We start from the raw sequence: 23332 nt of genomic DNA on the forward strand, positions 1-23332 counted from the left end.
GGCAGCTTGGTTCCCGTTCCGGGGGTGAAGTTCTCTGCCCTCATTCCGCATCTGTTTTGTTTTTAACATAATGATGCTTCTTGATGACTTACTGACTGTTCGCTAATCCCAGCTTAATGTTTTCAGCTGACCCAGAATATTACCCCTTTGTAATTTATATTATTTAGCTATTCTTAACCTTGAGAATGAAGCGTCTTAGGTAAGTGTAATTAGAAATGCATATTTAGCACACAAGGGGTAATTTTCTTTATGCAGCTGTGCATTTGGGGGGGAAAAACCCATCTGCGGAACTCTAAGGTTTCCATTTGTAATAGAGATTTATTCTCCCAGAGGCCAGGAAGCCATAATCCTCTGAAAGCTCTTAATATCAATGATGAAGGTAGTCCTCCCGTTCATTCATTTATTTATTCAGTGAGCGATGATTGAACCACTCTGTCTGACAGAGTGCCAGGCTGCCAGCCAGCCTCGGGGGCACCGCTGAGCCTGGAGGGACTCCCAGGGGAGCGACGTGACATTTCAGTGGGTGATAATGACTTCCCACAGCGGTGCCGTGGCCGTCTACGACGGATGACGGAGTGGGGCGGGTGTGGGATTCAGTCCTGCCTTGGACAGGCTGTGCGACTGGCCGGACGGATCCCTGTCCAGGTGCAGTTTCTTCATGGGCGCGTGGGCGGCTTTGTAGGCCAGCGGTCTTGGGAGGCGAGGTCTTGAGAGTCAGTGTCTGCGTGTGTAGCCGCGGCCCGGCCTGTCGTGGCTCGTTCCTGCCGTCTTGGTTCCACCGCTGCTGCTGGCCTGCCTGGGGGCCCTGCTTGCCTCAGCTGGCCGCTTCCCGTCTCGCCTGCCTTCATGCAGCCGGGCTCACGTTCACAACAGGATGGGGCAGCCTGGCTTCTCCTTGTCTCCAGCCTCTTCTGGAGCAGCCTGGCCCCCTCCTCGAGCTCTTGGCCAGGGCAGTGCCCAGCCCGGGGCGGGGCTCAGTGAGGGTCTGTGGACAGTTGAGGTGGCGGCTCTGCCTGGCCTGCCGAGGAGCCGTGGAAGGACAGGGCCGTTGGGCTGTCTTCACGTGTGTGACGGGGTCTGAGAGGAGCCCGGTCTGCACCCTGCCGGCACCATCTAAGTCTGGAGCAGCTGAGGTGCGTGCCGGAGGGGCCTGGTTTGCTCACCTACCTGGAGCAGCTGGGTGGGAGGGCTGGCCTCGCCGTGGCCACGTGGGCTCCCCCAGCGCCTCCCCGTGGACTTAGCATGTCCATGCAGTCAAGGGCGGAACTGAAGTCCACTGTGCTCATCCGAGGGACAGCTCTGAGACTCGGGTGAGCTGGCAGGGCCTGTGGAGGACAGGGGCTGGGTGGGGCGTGCACAGTCCACCCTCCCCCAACTCACCGGCTAGGGAGGCTGGCCTCTGCTCCCCGTCTGCAGAGGTGGCTTCCAGAGTGTGGTCTCCGGACCAGTAGTGTCAGCGTCCTGGGGTCTCCTTAGAAAGGCAGATTCTCAAGCCCCACCTGGACCCACAAAGCAGAAACACCAGTGTGGGCCAGCCCTCTGGTTAAATGAGCTCTCCAGGTGACTCAGATGAGCGCGAGGGCAGAGCTCCTGTGTCAGGAGACGTGCTAGAGGAGACGGGCTATCAAATTCAACTGGAGGCCCCCGTGTTGGTCTCTCAGTCCTCCGAGTGGCCAGTGGGGGTCAGGGTAGCCGATGTTTTCTGTGTGAAGCAGGTCCTGGAACCGGGTGGGAGGGGAGTATTTGGGGAAGGTCTTTTGCGTGGAAGCCGAAGAATGGAGAACCAGTTCTCTGCAGAGGGCGGGTATGGAGCGTACCGCTTGCTCCTTCTCGAGCCTCCCCTCACCTGCAAAATGGGGCTAATCAGCTCTTCTCTTAAGGGTTTTGAGGTTTAAACTACACCATGAAGAGAGCAAGTGGATTTCAATGTATAATGATAGATGGCCATTAAAATGGAGTCTTAGGTCCTTACCCTCTCTTCCTATTGGCCAGGATGTTCAGAAGGATCTCAGAAAGACGAGAGCAGATTACAGACCAGAAGAAGAAATTCTGAGTGCCAGAGTCAGTCTTCGCTGTTGGGGACAGAAGGCCAACCGGGGGAGCTCACAAAAGCGCCCCTGAGTCTCAGCTGCTCGTCCTTCGTCCTGGGGGTGGAGCCGCTGAAGTCTGGGCAGGACAGAAGGCTCTCGTTGTGGCCTGTTGTACCCACCGAGCTGGAAAGGCACTCGGTAAAGCAGCTGGTGAATTGATTCCCCCTGTGAAGATGAAGGGTGGAGGTCCCCAGAGAGGTGGAGTTTACCAGGGTCACCCACTCCAAGGGCCGAGAAGTACCACTGCCGGCCAAGCAGGCAGAAAGTTTGTTTGCTCTTTAAAGAGAGGAGTCTGCTGGAGTGAGAAAGAGGCAGAGGCCACAGGCCAGAAGAGTCGCTGAATGACTGAAGGCACCAGCGGAAGTGAATCAGGAGCAGCCCAGCTTAGAAGTCAGGGCCTCGCGAGATGCCGGCTGTGCAGGTCGTCACCGTCTTGCGTCCTGAGTAGGCTTGCGGGGCTTCGGCGGCTGCTGAGTGTTTCCCTTTCTGGAGGAAAGCCATTAGTGGCGTGTCAGCCGTGTGAGGAAGTGAGATCCGTGTGTCCGGCCCTGGTTAACAGACCAGGGGGCCCCACGCCTGTTGAAGAGGCCATACGCGGCGAAGATGGGCCCACCTGTGGTGACTGTGGTTCCACACCCGGGGCTGGGACGCTGTTAGGCACAGATGAGAGGCAGACTTGGCGTCGGATGGGGTCTCGCCGTGCGCTAGGTGCTGGGCCAGCAGGCTCGGGTTGGACTCCAGCGCTTTGTCCTGTCCCCCCACATCTGTGTACCTCCATCCCAGGAGAACCGGGTGCCGGGTCTGATGGTGGGGCTCGGGACTGCGGGGAGCAGGCCCCGTGGGCGAGGGCGGAGGCTGCCTGCCGCCAAGGAGGAGGCCGTCCTGTCCCCAGCCATGATGGGGAGCAGTCTGGTCACGCGGGTCTGACAGATGGCACAGATACTGGCACACTGCCTCTGGTTTCCCGCCGAAACCTCTGCCCGCCTCTTTCTCTCCTTTGTCGGTGTTGACTTCACCCTGCCCTGGCCACCGTCACGCGTGGTGCTGGGCGTTCTTGAGCGAGCACAGGCCCCTCCTTGTGGGCAGGCTGCTCACTGTAGCCACTCACCCAGAGGGCCGTGCGCCCGAGCCGGCGTCTGTCCACGCCCGTCCTCTGTCCACCATTCACTGGAGGCGTTCTCCATGCACACTCTTGGCGACACTGACACGGTGCCTGTTGGAAACACAGATTCGTGCCACCGTGAGATAGGCACCTACCGGGATGACTTAATTTAAAAAAGCTTAACAACACACACGGTGCCGGTGATGATGTAGAGCAACCGGAACTCTCTTACCTTGTTAGTGGGAGTCTAATGCCTAATTTGGGAAACTGCAGATTCTTAGTAGATTAAACAGATGTCTGCCATAATGACCCAGCAATTTCACCCTTAGGTATTTATCCAAGAGAAAAGCAAATATTCACACATTCACCAAAAAAGACTTGCACAAGAGTTTGTTTGTACCAGCTTGATTTTTTAATGTGCTGAAATTGAAAACAGCTCAGATGTCTATGGCTTGGAAATGGGATGGATTGTGGTATGAGAGGCGTAGGTGTCACTGTACGTCCTCGACACATGATAACACGGATGAGTCCCACGAACATATTGTACTCAGGAAGCCAGCTATCACAGGAGCATGCTGGATGAGTCCACATATGTGAAATTTGAGAAGGCGCAAATCTAATCTGTGGTGGAACTTTCTGGAAAAGTGGTTGTCCACAGGAGCGTGTGGCTGATTAGCAGGGGCCCCAGGGGAACCCTTTACTTTGGTGGGAGTGTTCCGTATCTTTATTAGGCTGACAGTTACACGGGGAGTCGTTGAACTGTATACTTAGGTATATTCTTTAAGTAATGTTTACCTCACACCAACAAGGAAACATTAACAGATAAACTCTTTCACAGTGGCATATATTAGCAGTTATGAAAACGCTCTCTGTGTATTTCATGTGTGAGCAGTTGAGTGAATATATTGAGAATGATGAAAGTTAGGTCCCTCATATTAGAGACCATTGTCACAGATGTGGGAAGGGGAAATGGGAATGAATTTTGTGGTATCAGTTTGCAACTTGAGCTATGACCCTGAACTTCCTGTCCTGTTTGTGTTTATTTCTGTATCTTTGTCCATATATATACTTTTATCTGTCTATAGTGAGATGCCAGTATTTATGTGTATGTGTACATGGACACAGATGTGCACATATGAACATATATATTTCTCAGGTTTGCTTACTGAAAAACCCTTGAAGCAAGCACCTTAGTGGTAATGAGCGATGTTGTTAGAAAATTGTCAATGAACGCGAAACTGGTGCATGAAAATTTAACGAGGAATAAGGTGTTTATCAACTCTCGAAGCATCTCCACACTAATTACTTGTTAATTACTAAGGAAAAACACGCATGGTACAATGGAGAAGCCTTGCAGACACCATATCGTCATTATCTATCTGTCTCTCTGTCTCTATCTGGAAGAGAGAGGATTAAAGTATATGGCAAAACCATCACAATATTGTAAATTATCCTCTGATTTAAAAATAATATTAAAAAATAATGGGAGAAAATGTGAACAGTCTTTGAATTGGGTAATGGGGTGATTTTTTGTACTTTCAAATTTTCTGTCACTTTGAAATAATATTGAAGTGAAAAGTTTAAAATATAAACCTTAAAGTCATAGAGGAAAATGGGGGAGAATTATATCTTATGACCGTGGAGTGTGGAGAGGGTGTCTAATCATGATTCAGGAACCATGAAAAATGTGCAAGAGATGTAAGGTAAAAGATTGATACATTAACTGCAAAAAAAATTTAACATTTCTTCCAAGCAAAGAACATCTTGTGCTAAGTCGCTTCAACCGTGTCTGGCTCGTTGTGATCCCGTGGACTGTAGCCCTCCAGGCTCTTCTGTTCATGGGATTCTCCAGACAAGAATACCAGAGTGGGTTGCCCTTTCCTTCTCAGAAGAGCATCCTAAATAAATTCAAAGACACTGTCCCACTGTGAAAAAATATTTGCAGCTCGTATCACAGATAAGGATGTAATGATGAAAGCTAGGTAAATGTATTGAGAACGCTGAAAGTTAGTTAATAATCTCCTAGATATGTGGAAGAAAAAAACTGACAGGTCAGTTTAAAAAAATGGTCAAATGATATGAACCTGTATTTCACATCAAAAAAAGATGAATTGGGTCCTTTGTTTGGTACCAGCAATCAGATTTTTGACGTGGCCTTTTAACAGTCCCCAGACACATCCCTCTCCATCTAGACCTCGAGTCTTCTCAGCCTCTAAGGTACTTCGGGGCCTCTTGAATAGAAGCTGTTCTAATGGCTGGTACTGCTAAGACCCATTCCTGCGTTATTGTGGATGTACCATTTAATTTGTAGTCACTTGGCGTTTTTAAGGCATAATTAACACTGAAAAAAGACTTTGGCCAGAAGTGCTAATTAACTGGAAAGTAATGGTAATGCTTTCATTTGTATGTTTCATTGACCTTAAGTTAACAGTAGGACTGGCCTCTTGGGGTATGAGCCTCAGCTGGGCCCTTGGCTTATTAAGCGAATAACATCACAGCTGTTAATCTTGTGTCATGTCACAGAAATAGGGAGGAGGCGAACCTGTGGCAGCAGGTCCATCTGAGGTCTTTGAAAATCAGAGATCAACTTCTTAGACATATAAATTAGTTAGGGTGCTGCTCAGGCTGATTGTTTTTCTCTGGCTCTGGCCTTAGTTAGATTAGAAGTCGTGGAACATTAGATTAGCATTACGAAATGAACCGTAACGATTCACATGAGAACTGGTGGGAAGACTCAGATTGTACAGATGTGTGTGCCGAGGACCGGAGGAGGAACCTGACTTTTCCAAGGTCGTGTGAGGTTCTAAGAGCGACCCTGGCCCCGCCAGAGCCTAGGATTCCTGAGGCTCCACGCTCATCCTCGGACACAGGTGGTGCTCCATCAGCGTGCCCCACACGATGGCTTTGGAGTCCTCTGTGTCAGTGTCTGCAAGTGATTTTGTGCCTGCTGAGGATCAGGATCAGTTTCTAAAATCACCTTTATTGGGTGTAATTTGTGTTCTGTAAAATACAGCCACACTAACTATATAAAAGTTTTATAAAATGTAAAAAAGTTTTATAAGAACTGAATAAAAAGCTCCGTCGTGTCGTGACTCTCTGTGACCCCATGGACTGTCGCCCACCAGGCTCCTCCATCCATGGGATTCTTGAGGCAAGAATACTGGAGTGGGTTGCCATTTCCTAATCCAGGGGATCTTCTAGACCCAGGGATCGAGCCGGCAGACTCTCTACTGTCTGAGCCACCAGGGAAGTCCGTCAAGATTCAGAATATTCTTACTACTGCAAGCTTCCCTGACCCCTTTACAGCCAGTCCTCTCCTGCCCCCCCAACCCTGGAGACACTGATCTGCCTTTTGTCCTAAAGAGTAACCTTTTCTAGCATCTCCCATACATGCAAGCCTACAGTATATACTCCTTTCTTGCTGGCCTCTTTCAGAATGATGTTTTGGAGATTTTCTCGTGTTATGTCTGTCAGTAGTTGGCTCCGTTTTGTTGCTCAGTAGTATTCCATAAAATTTGTTCATCTAGTCACCTGCCTCCTGTTGGACACGGAGATTACGTTAAACTTGTACCATGAATAAAGTTCCCAGGGACATTTACACATATGTTCTTGGTATGGATATATGTTTTTATTTTTCTTGGTGGGAGTTTCATTACTGAATAATTTATTAACTCTATGCTTAAGTTTTGGAGAAGGCAATGGCACCCCACTCAAGCACTCTTGCCTGGAAAAACCCATGGATGGAGGAGCCTGGTGGGCTGCAGTCCACGGGGTTGCTGAGAGTTGGACACGACTTCACTTTCACTTTCACTTTTCACTTTCAGGCCTTGGAGAAGGAACTGGCAACCCACTGCAGTGTTCTTGCCTGGAGAATCCCAGGGACGGGGGAGCCTGGTGGGCTGCCGTCTATGGGGTCGCACAGAGTCGGACACGACTGAAGCGACTTAGCAGCATGCTTAAGTTTAAGAATTGCTTGTTCTTTTCCAAAGTGACTGTAAATTTCATCGTGCCACTAGCAATTTCTGAGAGCTCTAGCAGATAATCTAGGGGTTTTTTTTGGTGTGTGTGGAGACATGACTGTCACCTATGGAAAGACAGTTTGACTTCTTCCTTTCTGACATACATGATTTTAATTTCTCACTTTATCGGCTTCCCTAGGATCTCTATTGCGTTGTTGATTGAAGTAATGACAGCTATGTCCTTGCCTTACTCTAGATTTTAGAGGCAAAACATTGTTTATGGTTAAGTTGGTTTTAACGGCAAGTTTTTCATGGGTGCACTTTGTGGATTGGAGCCATTCCTTTTTATGCCTATTTTGCTGAGATCTTTAAAGAAATCATAAATGGGTTTTGAATTTTTTCAGTTGCATTCTTTGCGGCTACTGAGATAATCATACGGCTCTTCTGTTTTGTCTGTTAATGGTCTGTTAATATGGTGAATGACATTGATTGATTTCTAACGTTAAGCCAAACCTTCGATTGTTAAGCTTACTTGGTCCTGATGTAGTACTCATTTTAAATATTACTGTATTTGACTCAGTAATAATTGAGGATTTTTACATCTAAATTCACGAGGAATACAGGCCTGTAGCTTTCTTTGCAAGCTCTCTGCTTTTAGCATTTGGGTAATAACTGGCCTCATAAAAAGAATGGGAACTTTTTCTCCTTTTTTTCCTGAATGTGTTTGTATAAACTGGTGTTGTATCTAAAATTAGGTTTTGATAGAATTCAGCTGGGAAGCCCTCTGAGTTTGGGGTTTCTTTTAGGAGGGTGTGTTAATTTATAAATCTCACGCTCACTTATAAGTCCCGTGTTAGTTTAGAAATCCTGTGTCTTCAATTAGCAGGAAGTTCTTTGAGTCTCCTGTTTCTTGTTGGTTCCATTTGGTAACCTGCACCCATCACCTAGGTTGCTCAATCTATTGGCGCGAAGTTGTTTACCCTCTTTCTTTATCATCCCTTTCATGTGTGTATGCTCTGTGCTGATAGTCATTTTCATTCCTGATATTAGTGACCAGTCTCTCACTTCCTTTTTCCTTGATCAGCCGAACTTTGAGGATTGTTGCTTTAACTGGTACTTTCATGAAATGAGTTTTCGTTTAATTGATTTTTTTTTCTTTCATCACTTGTCCAGTTTCTGTTTAATAATCACCCAGTCCTCTCTTCGTGCTGGGTTGTGGTCTCTTCTACAGCTCTACCCTAGACACACCCCGTCCTCTTTTCTCCTGTACCCTCCTGTATCCAGGGCACTTGTCTGTGGCATAGCGTATCACAGCTGTCTTAGGGGTTCAGGGGCTTGTGTCTTTGACTAGGCCTGAGCCCACAGGGATGGCATCATGTCTTCTGCCACAGTCCCTCACACTCGTGGACACCCATCCAGGGTGAGTGAGTGAGTGAGTGGTGGACGGATGGGTGAGCACTGCCCTGGGCAGTCCTGTACACGGAAGACCACGGGCTGTGCAGCCGCGCAGCTCTGTGCTTGAGCCTGGACCGGTGGCCTCGGCCACTCACTGAGCTGCTCATTTATGCCAACTGGACTCCCTTGGAGGGCCCTCAGTGTTAGAGCCTGTGTGTGAGGCTCAGGCAGCACAGCACCTGGCACTTAGTAGGTGCTCAGTAAAAGGCAGCTCTTGAAAGACCTTTCATTTCAGCTCAAATAACAAATTATTATATAGCTAGAAAATAAACACTTTTTCTGTAACTCTTTGCCCATTTCTGATTTGTATATTGAGACCGTCACATGTCTGAAGAAGAAGTCCTATGGCATAGTGGTGCCTTGTCCCCCCCTTACATTCTCATTGGAATAAAGCTTGGGCATCCCCTGTCTTTTCCCTTATCAGCCCACATTGTGGCTTTATTAAAATATTCTAGTTTTATGGAGCTGAGAAGGCATTTTTTTTTAATCCAGGAAGGAAGGCAGTAGTAGTATGCAATGATTTCACAGAATCTTTTTTGTGTTTGTTTTCATAAATTGCATATTTTCCCCCACAATTATATCTTTTACTTGCTTCTCTACAGAGTAAGGAAATAGCCAATTCCGAGAAAATAACAATACAGTTCCTTCTTTGCTATCTGGTACTTGACAGCTACCTCTCTGTGTGTAGTTTTTGCTTATTTCCCAGGTGGTTTCTACTATATCACTCCCTGGAGACAACTTGTAACTTTACTTTAAAGAACAGAAAATCCAGCATGAATTTTTTTTTTCTTACTTCACAGATTTTGGCTTTTCAAGGCCATTGTTGAGAATCTGTTTATTTCCTTGACCCCGCATGCCTGCATTTGCAGAGGCTGCCATGAATATAGTGGATGGTGGATTGGCTTTATTTGTTCATTTATCAATTAATTTACTCAGACATCCATTGACTTGGCACTGAGCTTTCTGAGATCAGGGACCCTACTGTATTCACTGTTCTAAGCACAGATCTGGGCGCTCAGAAAGTACCCAGGAAGTGATTGAAAAAATGAATGAAAGAATAGGCCAAACAAATGGAAGTCTGTTGGATTAAAAAAGTCATCACAGAAAGGATTGTTGGGATGTGTGTATGAGGGGGTCTCACCTTGTGCTGACAAGGGTTTTCAAAAGTTTAGGTCATAAACTTGGCCGTCCTTTTGAGATTACAGTACAGTGCTATATGCTGTGTAAAAAGAATTTCGGATTTTGGTAAGAACAAAATATGATGCTTGAGTATTTTTTTATTTTTTAATCTATATTTCGTTGAGTCCTTTTAAAGTAAGGCAGTACAGCCATCTTACTGGAAACCAGGGGGGGGGGGCGGGCATGAAGGAGGAGCAACATTTATACAGGTTCAGAGAATCAGTAGTACCAAAGTTCAGGGGAGCCTGTAAACACGTCCACCTTGAAGAGCAGTGGGAGATGAGTTGGAACAATGAGCTTTTAAAATGGGACTGAAGGACTTGAGTAGGCATTTTCCCAGTGATATGCAAACGGCCAGTAACCATATAAAAAGATGCTCAACACCGTTAGTCATTAGGGAAATGCAGATCAAAACCAAAATGAGACACCACTTCACCCCCATTAGGATGGTGGTTATTAAAAACAACCAATCAACTAGGAAAAAATAAGTATTGTTGAGGATGTGGAGAGATTGGAATCCCTTTGCACAGCTGTCAGGAATGTAAAACAGTTCTGTCACAGTAGGACATGATACGGTGGCTCTTTAAAGAGGTTCGGTACAGGATTATCTTCCGATCCAGCAGCTCCACTTCTGGGGGATATACCCAGAGGAATTGAAAGCAGAGATTCAGCAGGTGTCTGCATACTCACATTCATAGCAGCGTTAATCACGACAGCCGAAAAGTGGAGGCAACCCAAGTGTGTGTTGGCGAGTGAATGGCTAAACAGAATGTGGCACGTCCATTCAGTGGAATGTTATTCAACTTTAAAAAGGAATTACTTCCTGGAACTGCACGGATGAGCCACGGAAACGCTAGTCGCAACAGGACAAAAGTGCCGCGATCCCACTCCCATGAGGCCTCGAGAGCAGCCAGAATCACGGGGACAGAAAGGAGAGCAGTGGCTGCCAGAGGCGGGGAGAGCGGAAGGCGATGGTTGCGCAGTTCGTGTAGCGTTCAGTTTGGGAAGATGAAAGAGTTCTGGAAATGGATGGTGGTGATGCTTATACAACAATGGGGAAGTGCCCAGTGCCGAATAACTGTACACTTAACAATGGTTAAAATGATATGTTTTATGTGTATTTTACCACGCTACAAAAAAATGTTAAATGGCATCAGAATCCATTTCCCCTTTCTTCCTATTGTAAGCCACGTTGTTTTCAGGTATTGAGAGGTCAGGGTGCAGAGGGAAAAAGGAGTCTATTTAATGAGTGCCTGCTTGAGCTGATACTTCACTTTCTCACTGAGTCTTCATTAAAGTACAGTGAGACAGGTGTTAATTATTAGCCCCATTTAACAGTTGAGAAGCTGAGGCTGAGTGGTGGGATAACACGCTCAAGATCTCACTTAGCCAGAGCAACAAGCCGAGCTTAACTGGCCTCCCTCCCTGCTCCCCACCCGCCATACCAGGCTGCTTGTCTCTGGGATTTTTGTCTGTGTCCTTCCCAGAGGAGAACCGTCCTCCAGTGGGGATGGCGCCTGACAGCATGCACATATGGTGGTTTTCTTTCATTTTAAGCACTTTCGTAGCTGTGCCTGCCTCTCCTTTGTAGAGGAGGAATGGGTCAATGAAAGCAGTTGCTGCTGCTGCTGCTAAGTCGCTTCAGTCGTGTCCGACTCTGTGCGACCCCATAGACGGCAGCCCATCAGGCTCCCCCGTCCCTGGGATTCTCCAGGCAAGAACACTGGAGTGGGTTGCCATTTCCTTCTCCAGTGCATGAAAGTGAAAAGTGAAAGTGAAGTCGCTCAGTCATGTCTGACTCTGCGCACCCCCGTGGACTGCAGCCTACCAGGCTCCTCTATCCATGGGATTTTCCAGGCAAGAGTACTGGAGTCAGTTGCCATTGCCTGAGGGCTAAGCGCTGTGTCTCGCATGGACAGTTTATTGAGTCGTGACTGGTGGAGCGCGGGGAGGAGGGCAGGCGGGTGGGCCTGCTGTGAGGTTGGGACACGTGGCTTCCCTCGGCTCTCATGGGTGGGCGTGTGCTCGAATCCCCACCCTGAACACACGGTTCTGAGGCCCCGTCGGCACTGTCAGCCCTGACAGTGCTCCCAGCTCACCCTCCCTCTTTCTTTTCTGGGAAACACCCCTACTAGGGTCATCGGAGCCCAGCCTGTCTCCAGATGTGGTGGACACTTTCTCAGGCCCTGTTTACATGGCTTGGCTGCAGCAGTGGGCATTCCAGCCCTCCTCTCCAAAGTTCTGCCCTCCTTGGGTTTCCATGACCCCAGCCACTTGTCTCTTGGTATGTTATCTCCGGAATCATTCCTAATCCAAGGTCCCGATGATTGACGGCTATGTTTGCTTCTTAAGAGTTTTATTAGTCAACTTCTTATGTGAAGGAGCATCTGATAAATATTTCAGCTGTGCTGGCCGGCTGTGGTCTCTGTTGCATATTCTTCTTTGGTTTTGTCATTTGTTTTGTGGTGCAGCCCTTTAAAAATGTAAAAGACTGTTCTCAGCTCCAGGGCATCCAGAGCCAGGCTGCAGGCCAGGTGTGGCCCACAGGCCGCAGTGTGCTGTTGCCTGTTTTAGGACCTTACTGGGGAAGGCTGAGTCATTTTAGTAGGAGCTGAGCTGGGGTTGAGATTTCCTGTTGCCATGGTTACTGTTGGTGCGGCATAGGCTCTGGATCGTGCTGGGGGAGGGCGAGGAAGGAGGTAGGGGCTGCTGAGGTTCCAGGCGGTTTCCCCATAAAGGTCCTCTCTCCTCGGCCCTGAGCCCTCCCTGCCTGCCAGCACCTGGATGGGGGTCTCTCCACACCTTCCCTCCTACCCCAGGGGCTTCCTCCCGGGGGCCTGCAGGAGCAGAGGGGCACTCCCGCTGCCGCCATCCCCGGTTGGAGTTGCACCCCTCATAGTGGGTGTGGGCTCTCGGAGTCCCTGCGCCACCCGCCCCCTCCCAGTAGCACCAGCCTCTGCCTGGTCTAGAGGCGGGTGCTCTGAACGGGCTTCCCGCTCTGTCTCTCCTGTCCTCCTGGCCCTCCTCTCCTCGCCTCACTAGGAAGGATATTTACCCCTGCCTGTGTGCCTTTGGCATTGCTCACCCCTCCTCCAGAAGCTGAAGATTTTGCTTTGGAGGAGAGAAGGGTGTGGATGGGGGCGGGATGGGGGCAAGGGGTTGGAGCTGGGGTTTTCGTTTCATGCTTTTCCCCTGGTGGCTGCTGACCACGTCCTCCAGGCCTTTACTACCTGGTACCAGGAGGCTCCCTGGTACCTCTGCCTGTGGCAGTCTCCTAGGGGAGTGTGCAGGGCCCCCAGGGGAGGTCCTTGGAGAAGAGCCTGGCATGGGCGGGAACTGTCCTTGCATCTGGAGGGTCTCCACTATTTGTAGAGCCCCTCCTCAGCCCTTAGAAGTTCATGGACATCTGAACTGACTCCTTCTTGCCGGCTTGTGTGGTGGCCGGCTCTGCCCCTGGTCAGGTGTCCCCGCCATGTCCCTCCTGGAAGGGACTTGTTTCTGCTTGGCTTTCTGGCTCCATGGCTGCCCAGTGACCTTATCTGCATGAGTCTCGGGCTCGTCAGCCTTGCTCACTGTTAGCCCAGGAGCCATGCTCCAGCTCCCTCATGGAAACACCCACCCAGCCCCCCAGCCTGATCTGTGTGTTTAAGTGATGCTGACTGAGATGCACTTGTCTCTCTGAAATGCTGGATCCCATCACAGAATCATCCTCGAGCTTCTCTCCATTCGTGTTTGCAGGCTGAGAATCGTGCGTGTTGTTAGCTGCGGGGCGTCGTTGGAGGAAAGATGGCACCAGGGTCAGGTGCCAGTGGCCGCCCTGGTGGAGCTGCCCAGTGCCCATCGCTTCACCTTCCTCACCTGAGGGAGGCCGGCCACGTGGCTGGATGGCAGTCGGCTCAGGGAGTAGTAAGTGACCTTTTTTTTTTTTTTCTTCCATCTTTTTAGACCCTGGAAGCTGTCCTGAACTTCAAATACTCCGGAGGCCCAGGCCACGTTGAAGGGTATTACAGGAACCTGGCCCTGGGGCTACACGTGGAGGTGGAACCGTCTGTGTTCTTCACGCGGGTCAGTACCCTGCCGGCCACCAGGTACGTGCACCTCAGCTCTTCGCCAGCCTTGCCCTCGCGGCTGATGGCGCTGCACCTGCAGCCCTGGCCGTGGTGTTCACCTTGGCCCCACCGCCCAGTGTGCCAGGGTGGCCAGCCTCCCCGGGTCTTCATCAGATGAACAGGCAGTGTGGGGAAATGCCTCTTCAGGGAGATGGGGTGGACGGGCTTCCCACTTGGCTTGTGGTCGTCGTGGGGCGGGACAGAGTTCCCGCCCGTTGTCCCGAGCCCGGGCCTTGCTCCGGTCTGGCGCAGCTCTCCTGTTAGCAGGGACTTGGCACATGGCCCTGTGCCTTGGACACTCCTGGAGGAGTCCAGCCTGTCTGTCTCTGTCCCGCTGTCCTCCCAGGAGGACTGTGCAGGGCTAGGCCATCCAGCATCTCGGCCCGCTCTTCCTGGAGCCCCCAGCTGTCGGGAGGGTGGGTCATTCTGCCCAGAGCGCCCTCCCTGGGGGAGGATTTTCCTCCTGCTTGGTTCTCCCGGCCTAGCCTTCCTTCAGGGAGGAAGAAATCAGTTTGTCTGCTTCAGATCCAGAAGAGGCCAGAGATACTAGAGGCTGTTCCTCCCTTAGGTGGGAGAATGACAGTTTCTCACCCTAAACTGACCTGTGGTGACCTGGGGATAGTGCCGGATGGGGCTGCAGACATCTGGAGACCCTGTGGGGTTGGATTCCTGCCCAGGTGGTGAGCAGCCTTCGGAAGGCAGGTCCTGACCCCCGGGTGCTTCCACATCCCCCTGTCTAGGGACGCCTTACCTCTCCGGGTAGCATGGGGTGGCCTGGTGGTACTTACGCTGACCGTGGTGGGAGAGACCGTCATGAGCAGCAGCCCCCTCACCTGTGGGCTCTGTTGTCCACAGAGTATAATGGGGGATGTTAATGTCGATGGAAAACTCTCTTTAGAGTGATACAGCTCTCCCCCCCCAACCCCCGCCGTCCCCCAACCAAAGTAAGGGCAGTTTGAGTTCATAGGAAAGACTGCTTTTCTCCAGCCGCGGGAAATGGCCTCGGTGAGAATCAGTGGCTGAGCTTGGGCTTTTCAGCATCGCATTTCATCATCTATCACTTTTTCAATCCACAGAGTAATGGTCTCTCTTGCCAGCGCTCGCCTCTGTTTTGAATTTGTAAAAGGCATCAAAGCACTTGCCGGCAGGAAGCTTTGGCCGGGACGCCTGCCAGATGCTGTTCGAGCTTCTCAGGCCCTTCCCATGCATTCAGCCCGCTCCACCGTCACCCTGGCGTGTGCCTCTTTCTCGTCCCCTCGTCTCCTGCTGCCACCGCTCACATAAATAGGTCTGAGAAGCAGCGCAGATTGTCACCAAGTTGGATTTGTTTCCCCCTATTGCTGTCTGGCTTCCATGCCATGGCCCCTGCAGCTCTTAATGACAATTTAAGACGAGAAAAATTGCTGCCGTGTGGTTTGTGCGGCACACTGGAAGAGCTGGCGGTGGGCTGATGTGCTGTTTGGCTCCTGGTTGCCGGCCTCACTCTCTTCCTTTTGGTCTACGTGTTTCTTTTCCCTGCTCGTGGGTTGGCTTTGGATCTCCTCTAGTCCCTCTCCTTTCCTGCCCCGTCTCACTGAGCCCTGATCCTGTGGGTTGAGGTTTGCCATCTTTCCGTGGGACTCTGGAAATACTCCCCTGCCTCCAGCCTGCTCCTGTATCGTCCTGTAAAGACAAATGTTCCCACATCACTGTCTGGCTTGAAGACTTTCCCAGTGCCTACTGGACAGAGTTCAGAGTGCCCGCTCTGATATTTATGCTCCAGTTTCCGTAGAGACCTGTATAAATCGTTGGCCTGAAATACAGCAGACTTATCATGCACTTTATCTATATTCTGTTCAGGTTGACATGACATGATTTTTTGTAGACACTGGTTTTCATCTTGCTCCCAGGTGAGAATTTGCTTTTAGCATCGGGCCATTTTAGAGTCAGGCATCCCCAGAGATGGCCAGGCTCCACACAGTTGCATCACAGATGAGGCCCAGAGAAGGCCTGTGGTTTTCCCAGAGTCTCACAGCTTGCCGGTGACAGACTGGCTTCCAGATACCCTGACTACAAGGTGCTGCAGACACAGATGCACAGCCAGATGACCGAATCCATGTTAGCTGGGGCCTTTATGGGCATTCAAGCTGGCTTTGATGCAAAAAGAAGCTATACATTCGTCAAAAGACAGCCTTATTGCTGGCATAAAAAGACTCATGTACCCTGTTCTGAAACCAGAACACCAAAGGTTATTACATCGTTTGCTCCTGGGCTGGTTTGTGTATCTGCTCCTCTCATTGGCGGTGGTGGTTTAGTTGCTCAGTTGTGTCCAGCTCTTGTGGTCCCATGACTGTAGCTTGCCAGGCTCCTCCGTCCATGGAGTTCTCTAGGCAAGAATACTGGAGTGGGTTGCCATGCCTTCCTCCAGGGGATCTTCCCTACCCAGAGATCACACCCAGGTCTCCTGCACTGCAGGCAGGTTCTTTACCAGCTGAGCCACCAGTGCTCCTCTCAGTAATACTGATGATTTATGCCGTTTTTCTCATTGGTAGTTTTTTACTGATAGAGTTCTAGAAGAGAAGTCAGGGCAGGGAAATCCCATTTATTCAGGACCCACCCTATTCCTAGTCATGCCCTCGGTCCACTGTGCAGTGTCCCATTTAAACTCCCGAGAACCCTTTGAAGTCAGTGTTGCTGTATGCAGGTGTTAAATAACTCACCCCAGATTGCACATTAATAAGCAAAAGAGATGCATTTGAATGTCGGTCTTCTCTCCAGCAAACCCCATGCTTCCTATCACAGTGCTCTGAAGTGGGCTTCCAGAAGCCTGGGCGCCCCCTTACCCTCTCTGTCTGTGGAAACGTCTCTGGATCTCTCCCAGCCTCAGCCCTCTGTCCCCACTGCTGTGGTCACCAGCTCTGCCCCCTCATGGAGGGTAAGAGAATGAAAGTGAACACTGGAGGGGCCAGTGTTTTCCCGGAGCCAAAGCACAGCATAGACGGCAGGTGGAATTCTCTTTGCCTTTCTTTTTTTTTTTTTTTTTTAAACCATCCTCCTTCAGGGGTGTACCTGGGTTTCAGCTGACTTTTATTTAGGAGATCAATTACCTCTGAGATTCACTTTTTACACCGAGCCGCCTGCTAATGTTGTTGGGGACAGACTGAAATGGATGGGGCCACCCTGCCTTCCCCTCCTCAGGAGCAATTTCTTCCCAGACCGTTAGGATAAATGACCCAATCTTACACATCACTGCTCTGAGCTCTGTGGGAAATGCACTCCCCTGAGCCAGGGTGTAAGGTGTGGGAGTTATTACATTATTAACAGAAATCACACAGCCTGACACACCACGGTGCTTCTCCCGGGCAGTTAGAAAAATCCCATTTCCCCCTGTGGGGTGGGACTGTTCCACGCCGTGGGCGGCCCGTGCTCACAGACATGTAATAAAGGCACTTTTAGTGCTAGATTTTATCACGGCCGATCTTTTCCAGGTTGCTGTGTTGATTTGAATGGGTTTTTAATTTAACAAGAATTAGGATTTTAAGAAGCGCGGGATTCAGAACCCAGTGTGCCCGCCTCTGATTTCAGATTTTGATTCTTTTTCTCCTGCTCATCCGCTCTGTGGTCCTGAGCAAGTCATCTCCTATTTCTTTAGTCCTCAGTTTTCCTTCACGTGGTCTTGACGAGCACATCATTTCCTCCGTCTGGTTTGTGCTTGTAACAGGCCATGTGTAGCAGGGGCAAGAAGAGAACCATGAAGGCCACATGTTAAGAGGGGCACAAAAATGCCTGGACATCAGGAAGACCCTTGTGCCTCAAAACCCAAGGCTGCTCTTTGCCCGGTGTCCCTGCCCAGGGTTGCTTCTCCTTCTAGTCCGCTCACGGAGCCTCCAGCTGGAAGGAGAGTAATGACTTACTGCGTTTGCCTCATCCGCTCCTGCTCCTGTTGGTGTGTGCTCACTGCAGTGATGAGCACACTTTTCACCCTGTTTGCAGGTGTTAAATAGTCTAGATCTGTACAGGAAGGAGCTGGGACACCCCCCCCCCCCAACACCAGCCGTGGCAGGAGCCGCTGGGCACGTCTTCTGGGTTGATGTGGCAGTGAGCACCCTCTGATCCCCAGTGTCATCACTGAGGGGCTGTCCAGGCCATGAGTCACCTCTCATTGTCCTGTCTCCACTCACAGCTGTACCTCGAAGGGTCCTATTTTATGTCTTAATTGTATACATTATTAAATTATTACTGTTGATTATTTTAATTTTGTTTTGAACCATTATATTATTGAATGTTATGTCTCAGTGTGCATTTTAAAACACTATCAATATTCTTTGCTTAAAGACAGATTTAAAGATTGTTTCTGTTTAACACGTAACATACACTAGTTGACATGAGTTTGAGCAAACTCACGGAGATAGTAAAGGACAGGGAAGCCTGGGCGTGCTGCAGTCCATGGGGTTCACAAAGAGTTAGCCACAACTTAGCAACTGAACAGCAACTTTAACACACTAATTATATTAAGGAGTATGATTTATAAACATCAATTAAAAAGGCCCATGTCATACCTGATTTAGGGATTGAGCGTATGTTAAAAGGTAGTTTGTCTGTCATCAATAACTGGCCAGAGCTGTTTGTGACCTTCCACTTGGAATTTTTGCATTTGGCATTTTCAAAGTTTAAATCATCATAGTGTCAAATGCCAGTCCCATGAACTGTGATTTCAGGTTGTCATTGGTAAGTACGTGTCCGCCCTTTATGAGTTGGGCTTGTCTTCATTCCCAGAGAGTGGAAGGCTGACTACCCCTAGCTGTCACTCTGTGTCACCTTTGTACCTTGGGTCTGAGGCCCAGGTGTCCCAGCGTTCCTTTTCGTGCCCCTCCTTATGTACGGGCTTCGTGGTTCTTCTCTCATTCCTGTGGTCCGTAACGAATGCACAGCAGATAGTATAATGGGATAGATAGCGTGTGTGTCAAGACCACAGCGATGCTGAGCGCTGGGCCCTGGTGAGGTGTAGCAGCCGTGGGGCTGAGCCGCGAGCCTGCAGAGCCCATCTCCAGCGCCCCTGTGCTCCCGCCGCCTGCACACCCGCGCTTTATGGAAGCACCATTGGGATACTGCACAACTCACCCACTTAAACTGTGTAATTCAGTGTTTTGGGTTCAGTCGCAGAGTTGCTCAACCATCATTGCCATCTGATTTTGGAGCTTTTCATTCTCCCAGCAGAGGCCCCGTGCCCGTCAGCAGTGCCTCCTGTCTCCCTCCTCCCTGCCACCCCGCCCCGCCTCAGCCTAGATTTGCCTGGTTTAGAACGTGACTGCCTCTCTTCACTCAGCATCATGTTGTCCAGGTTCACCCACAAGCAGGCATCAGTATGTTGTTTGTTTTTATGTGGGACAGTATTTCATGGTGCGGATGTGTGGCATGTCGTTCACTGTTCATTAGTTGATGGGTTGGTTCCGCCTTTTGGCTGGTGGGAATAATGCTGTTACGAACATTCATGTACCAGTTTTTGTGTGGGCTTGCATTTCCATTTCTCTTGGGTATCCCTCAGAGTGGAATTAGCAGATCGAATGGTGACTATTTAACCATTTAGGGAGTTGCCTGACTGTTTTCCTGCTCGGCTGTACCACTGTGCGTTCCCACCAGCAGGGTACGAAGGTTCCAGCTCACTGCACATCCTTGCTGACGCTGGTTATCCTGTGTCTCTTTGATTCTCACCATTTCAAAATTTTTTCCTTTTACTACAGGGAACATTTTAAAACTTACCAACTAAAAGCTCAGAAACAGAGGCTCTTCCTGCCTTCAGTAACGTGCAGCCCTGAGATCCTCCCCAGAGGCTGGGTTGCGTGTCAGCCAACCACAGGGAAACGTTCCCATGTTTCTACCAGTCGCCAGATCTGTCCTTTCCACTTCAGTAGCCCTGGACTGACTCAGGCGTATCACCCTTGTCCCTCAGGCCAGCTTCCTCTTCCCTTTCTGGGATAGTTGCAACAGCTTTTCAGAGTCTCTCTGCTTTCAGTTTCTCCCTTTCCAACTCTTTCTCCAGGCGATGCTGAAGTGTTCATTCCAAAGCACAGGCACAAGTCTGTCCCTTCCTCAGGGCATGAGTCCCCTTTGGGAAAGGGAACATCACATCACTCTTTGGGAAACGCGGTTCAAATGGGCAGTAACTCTACTGTCACAGTCTTCAGCAAGATTTGGAAGCTCCGTAATCTGTGTGGCAGGCGTGAAGATGAGATCATATCACCAGAAAAACATTATGATGATTTATTCTATTTTTTGAGTCACTTTAGATTGAAGGTTTCCCTTGTGGCTCAGCTGGTTAACAATCCACATGCAATGCAGGAGACCTGATTTCGATCCCTGGTCTGGGAAGATCCCCTGGAGAAGGGAAAGACTACCCACTTTTCTGGCCTGGAGAATTCCATGGACTCTACAGTCCATGGGGTCACAGAGTTGGACATGACTGAGCAACTTTCACATTAGATTGAATAAGTTTCCTGGCTTTCTTAAGACTTACAAGAAAGCTCTCCTTCCTGTCCACCCATGTGGACAGAAGAGCCCAGTGGGCTACAGTCCATGGGATCATAAAGCATTGGACACTACTGAGCACACACATATATGGTCTCTAGCGAAGAGGAACTAAAGAGCCTTTTGATGAAAGGGAAAGAGGAGAGTGAAAAAGTTGGCTTAAAACTCAACATTCAGAAAACGAAGATCATGGCATCACTTCATGGCAAATAGATGGGGAAACAATGGAAGCAGTGAGAGACTTTATTATTGGGAGCTCCAAAATCACTGCAGATGATGACTGCAGCCATGAAATTAAAAGACGCTTGCTCCTTGGAAGAAAAGCTATGACCAACCTAGACAGCACATTAAAAAACAGAGACATTACTTTGCCAACAAAGGTCCGTCTAGACAAAGCTGTGGTTTTTCCAGTAGTCATGTATGAATGTGAGAGTTGGACTATAAAGAAAGCTGAGCGCCAAAGAATCATTGCTTTTGAACTGTGGTGTTGGAGAAGACTCTTGAGAGTCCCTTGGACTGCAAGGAAATCAGTCCTGAATAATCATTGGAAGGACTGAAGCTGAAACTCCAATATTTTGGCCACCTGATGGTGAAGAACCGACTCATTGGAAAAGACCCTAATGTGGGAAAGGTTGAAGGCAGGAGGAGAAGGGGATGACAGAGGATGAGATGGTTGGATGGCATCACCAACTCAATGGACATGAGTTTGAGTAAGCTCTGGGAGTTGGTGATGGATAGGGAAGCCTTGCGTGCTGCAGTCCATGGGGTCACAAAGAGTCAGACATGATTGAGCGACTAAACTAACTAACTAACTAACTGCCTGTTACCAACCAGTTTTTCCTGAAATATTAGTAGCCAGTTTCAGCATGGAGAAAGAGAAGTGTCAGTCTCTCAGTCGTATCCCGCTCCCGACAGCTCCTGCCAGGTTTCTCTGTCCGTGTGGCTATCGCTACCAGCCTGGCTGTGTCTTTACTCACACACTGCACTCCTAGGATTGATGCAGCGGTGATGTGTGGACCCTGGAGGCCTAGAACAGTTCAGCCAGACTTGGGGAGAAAGCACCACTTAGCTTTCTGGGCATGGGGCCACGTTTTTAGACAGACTCAGACCTTGGCATAGGAGCTTCTCCTATTCACTTTTTGCTGAGTCAGTATCGAATCATTAGCTGGGATTGTGTTGCTGGCAGGGTTGTGTGCGTTTCCTCTTGCTGCCCCACTGACTGCAACCAAGCTAATAACAATAATAACAATCCCCCCCCCTCTCCCGTTTATGCAGCATTCTGCTTGTACTTTCACAAAGCGCCTTCATTTTTCTTTTGTTGTTGTTGTTGTGTTTTTTTTCTGTTGGAGCCTCTTAATAATTCCATGACATAGGCATTCTTGTCTTCACTGAGGAAAGTGAGGTTCAGAGAAATTGAACGACTTACTTAAGACATTACACCCATTAAGTGACCAAACTGGGATGCTGGTAAGAAACCTTCAGGCTCCGGACTGCTCCCCCTGTACCGAGTGCGTTCACTCAAGCTGCTTTCAGGTGGCTTCTTGCCGAAGACTTCTTCCCTTTTGCTTTTTTGAAGTTTAGCTTGATTAGGATGTTTCTGGGCATAGATTTTAAAAAATTTATATGGCTTGGCGTTTGTTGAGCTTCCTGAATCTGTATATTTATGTGTTTTCTTTTCTTTTTTTTTTTTTTGGCCAAATTTGGGGAATTTTCAGCCATTATTTTTTCAAACACTGTGTGTGTTTTGTTTTGTTTCATCTCAAACTCCTATGACATGACTTTTAGAGATTTTCTTGTCTCATAGGACTGTTTTTAATCCCTTTTTTTTCTCTCAGTTGTTTCCATTGGATATATTATTAATCTATCTTCAAATATGCTTGTTTAATTCCTTTGTGGTTCAAAAAGTGTTTGTGTGATTTTTATTCCTTTAAAGTCGCTAGAGATTTTTTTCCCTGCATGGCCTAGAAATGGTTTCCTTTGGTAGATGTTGCATATAACCTGAGCAGTGTGGATGTCCTGCCGTTTTGATGGTGGAATGTTCGCCGGGTATCCGGTACTTAGTTGGCCGGTGGTGCTCTCTATTCTGTGGCCTTTCTTGCTTTACAGCAAATCGTCCCCTCAGTTACTCAGGTAATTCACCACCTGGTGAAATTTTCAGTTCGGTTTTTCCCTCAGGCTTCTCTTTGCTTTCTCTTTGCATCTTCTCTTTCTTTGCTGAGATTTTATCTTTCCATTTGTTTCAAGTGTGTTTGCCCTTACTTTGCAGAACATGTTTAAAGTCTTTTTGTGATGAGCCTATCATCTTGAAGTTGTAGTCTGTTGATTTTCAGTTTCCATTGCAAATTAGCTTTTTCCTGCGTTCTTCCTCTGCTGAGTGGTTATAGCCTTAGGTTGCAGACCTTTCGCATGTAATGCTGTGAGACGTTGTGGCCCTGCTTGGATGCTGAAGGGAACATGGGTATTTTTGTTTTGGTGGGTGGTCTGCACCATGGCTCTGTGGCGCCTTCTCTGACCAGGCTGCACTTCTGGTTTCTGAGTCTGCAGTCCTCCTTGGGCCATCCTGTGGGTGCCTTCCTGGAGCTCAGTTCCTGGAGCCTATGGCTTGCCACTCAGGATCTGTCCCCCCATGCTCACTCCACGGAGAGCCCAGGTCAAGTACCACTTCAGCAAGCCACTGTCTTCCCCTCTGTCCTTTCTACAGTCTTCCCAGCACTGTCCAGGGGCCTCCCTTCCCTGTCTCTCCACAGCAGAGCCAGGGGTTGAGTTCCCTGCTGTGTGTCTGTGTGAGGGACTGTTGGTCAGAGGACAGAGACGGGGAGTCAAAGTGATGGGGACTGGCCCTGTGCTTGTGGGACTGGCTGCCTAGGTCCCTTGGTGTCCTGGTCTTGAATGACTGCTGTCATGGTGCTGTTTCATGGTGCTGTTTCATAGAGG

General features: G+C 49.2%; 1 protein-coding gene across 6 annotated transcripts in view; it reads left to right on the top strand.

Annotated features, from left to right (window-relative positions):
• Positions 1-23332, top strand: part of TRAPPC9 (trafficking protein particle complex subunit 9) — a 405352-nt gene that overhangs the window by 231185 nt on the left and 150835 nt on the right. For all 6 annotated transcript variants that reach the window (XM_060419983.1, XM_060419984.1, XM_060419987.1 and 3 more), the window contains one exon: positions 13731-13873. In XM_060419983.1, coding sequence (XP_060275966.1) covers positions 13731-13873 — 143 coding nt within the window. The remainder of the gene's footprint in view (positions 1-13730; positions 13874-23332) is intronic.

The sequence above is a fragment of the Ovis aries genome, chromosome 9 (genome assembly GCF_016772045.2).
Source record: "Ovis aries strain OAR_USU_Benz2616 breed Rambouillet chromosome 9, ARS-UI_Ramb_v3.0, whole genome shotgun sequence".
Lineage (NCBI taxonomy): Eukaryota > Metazoa > Chordata > Mammalia > Artiodactyla > Bovidae > Ovis > Ovis aries.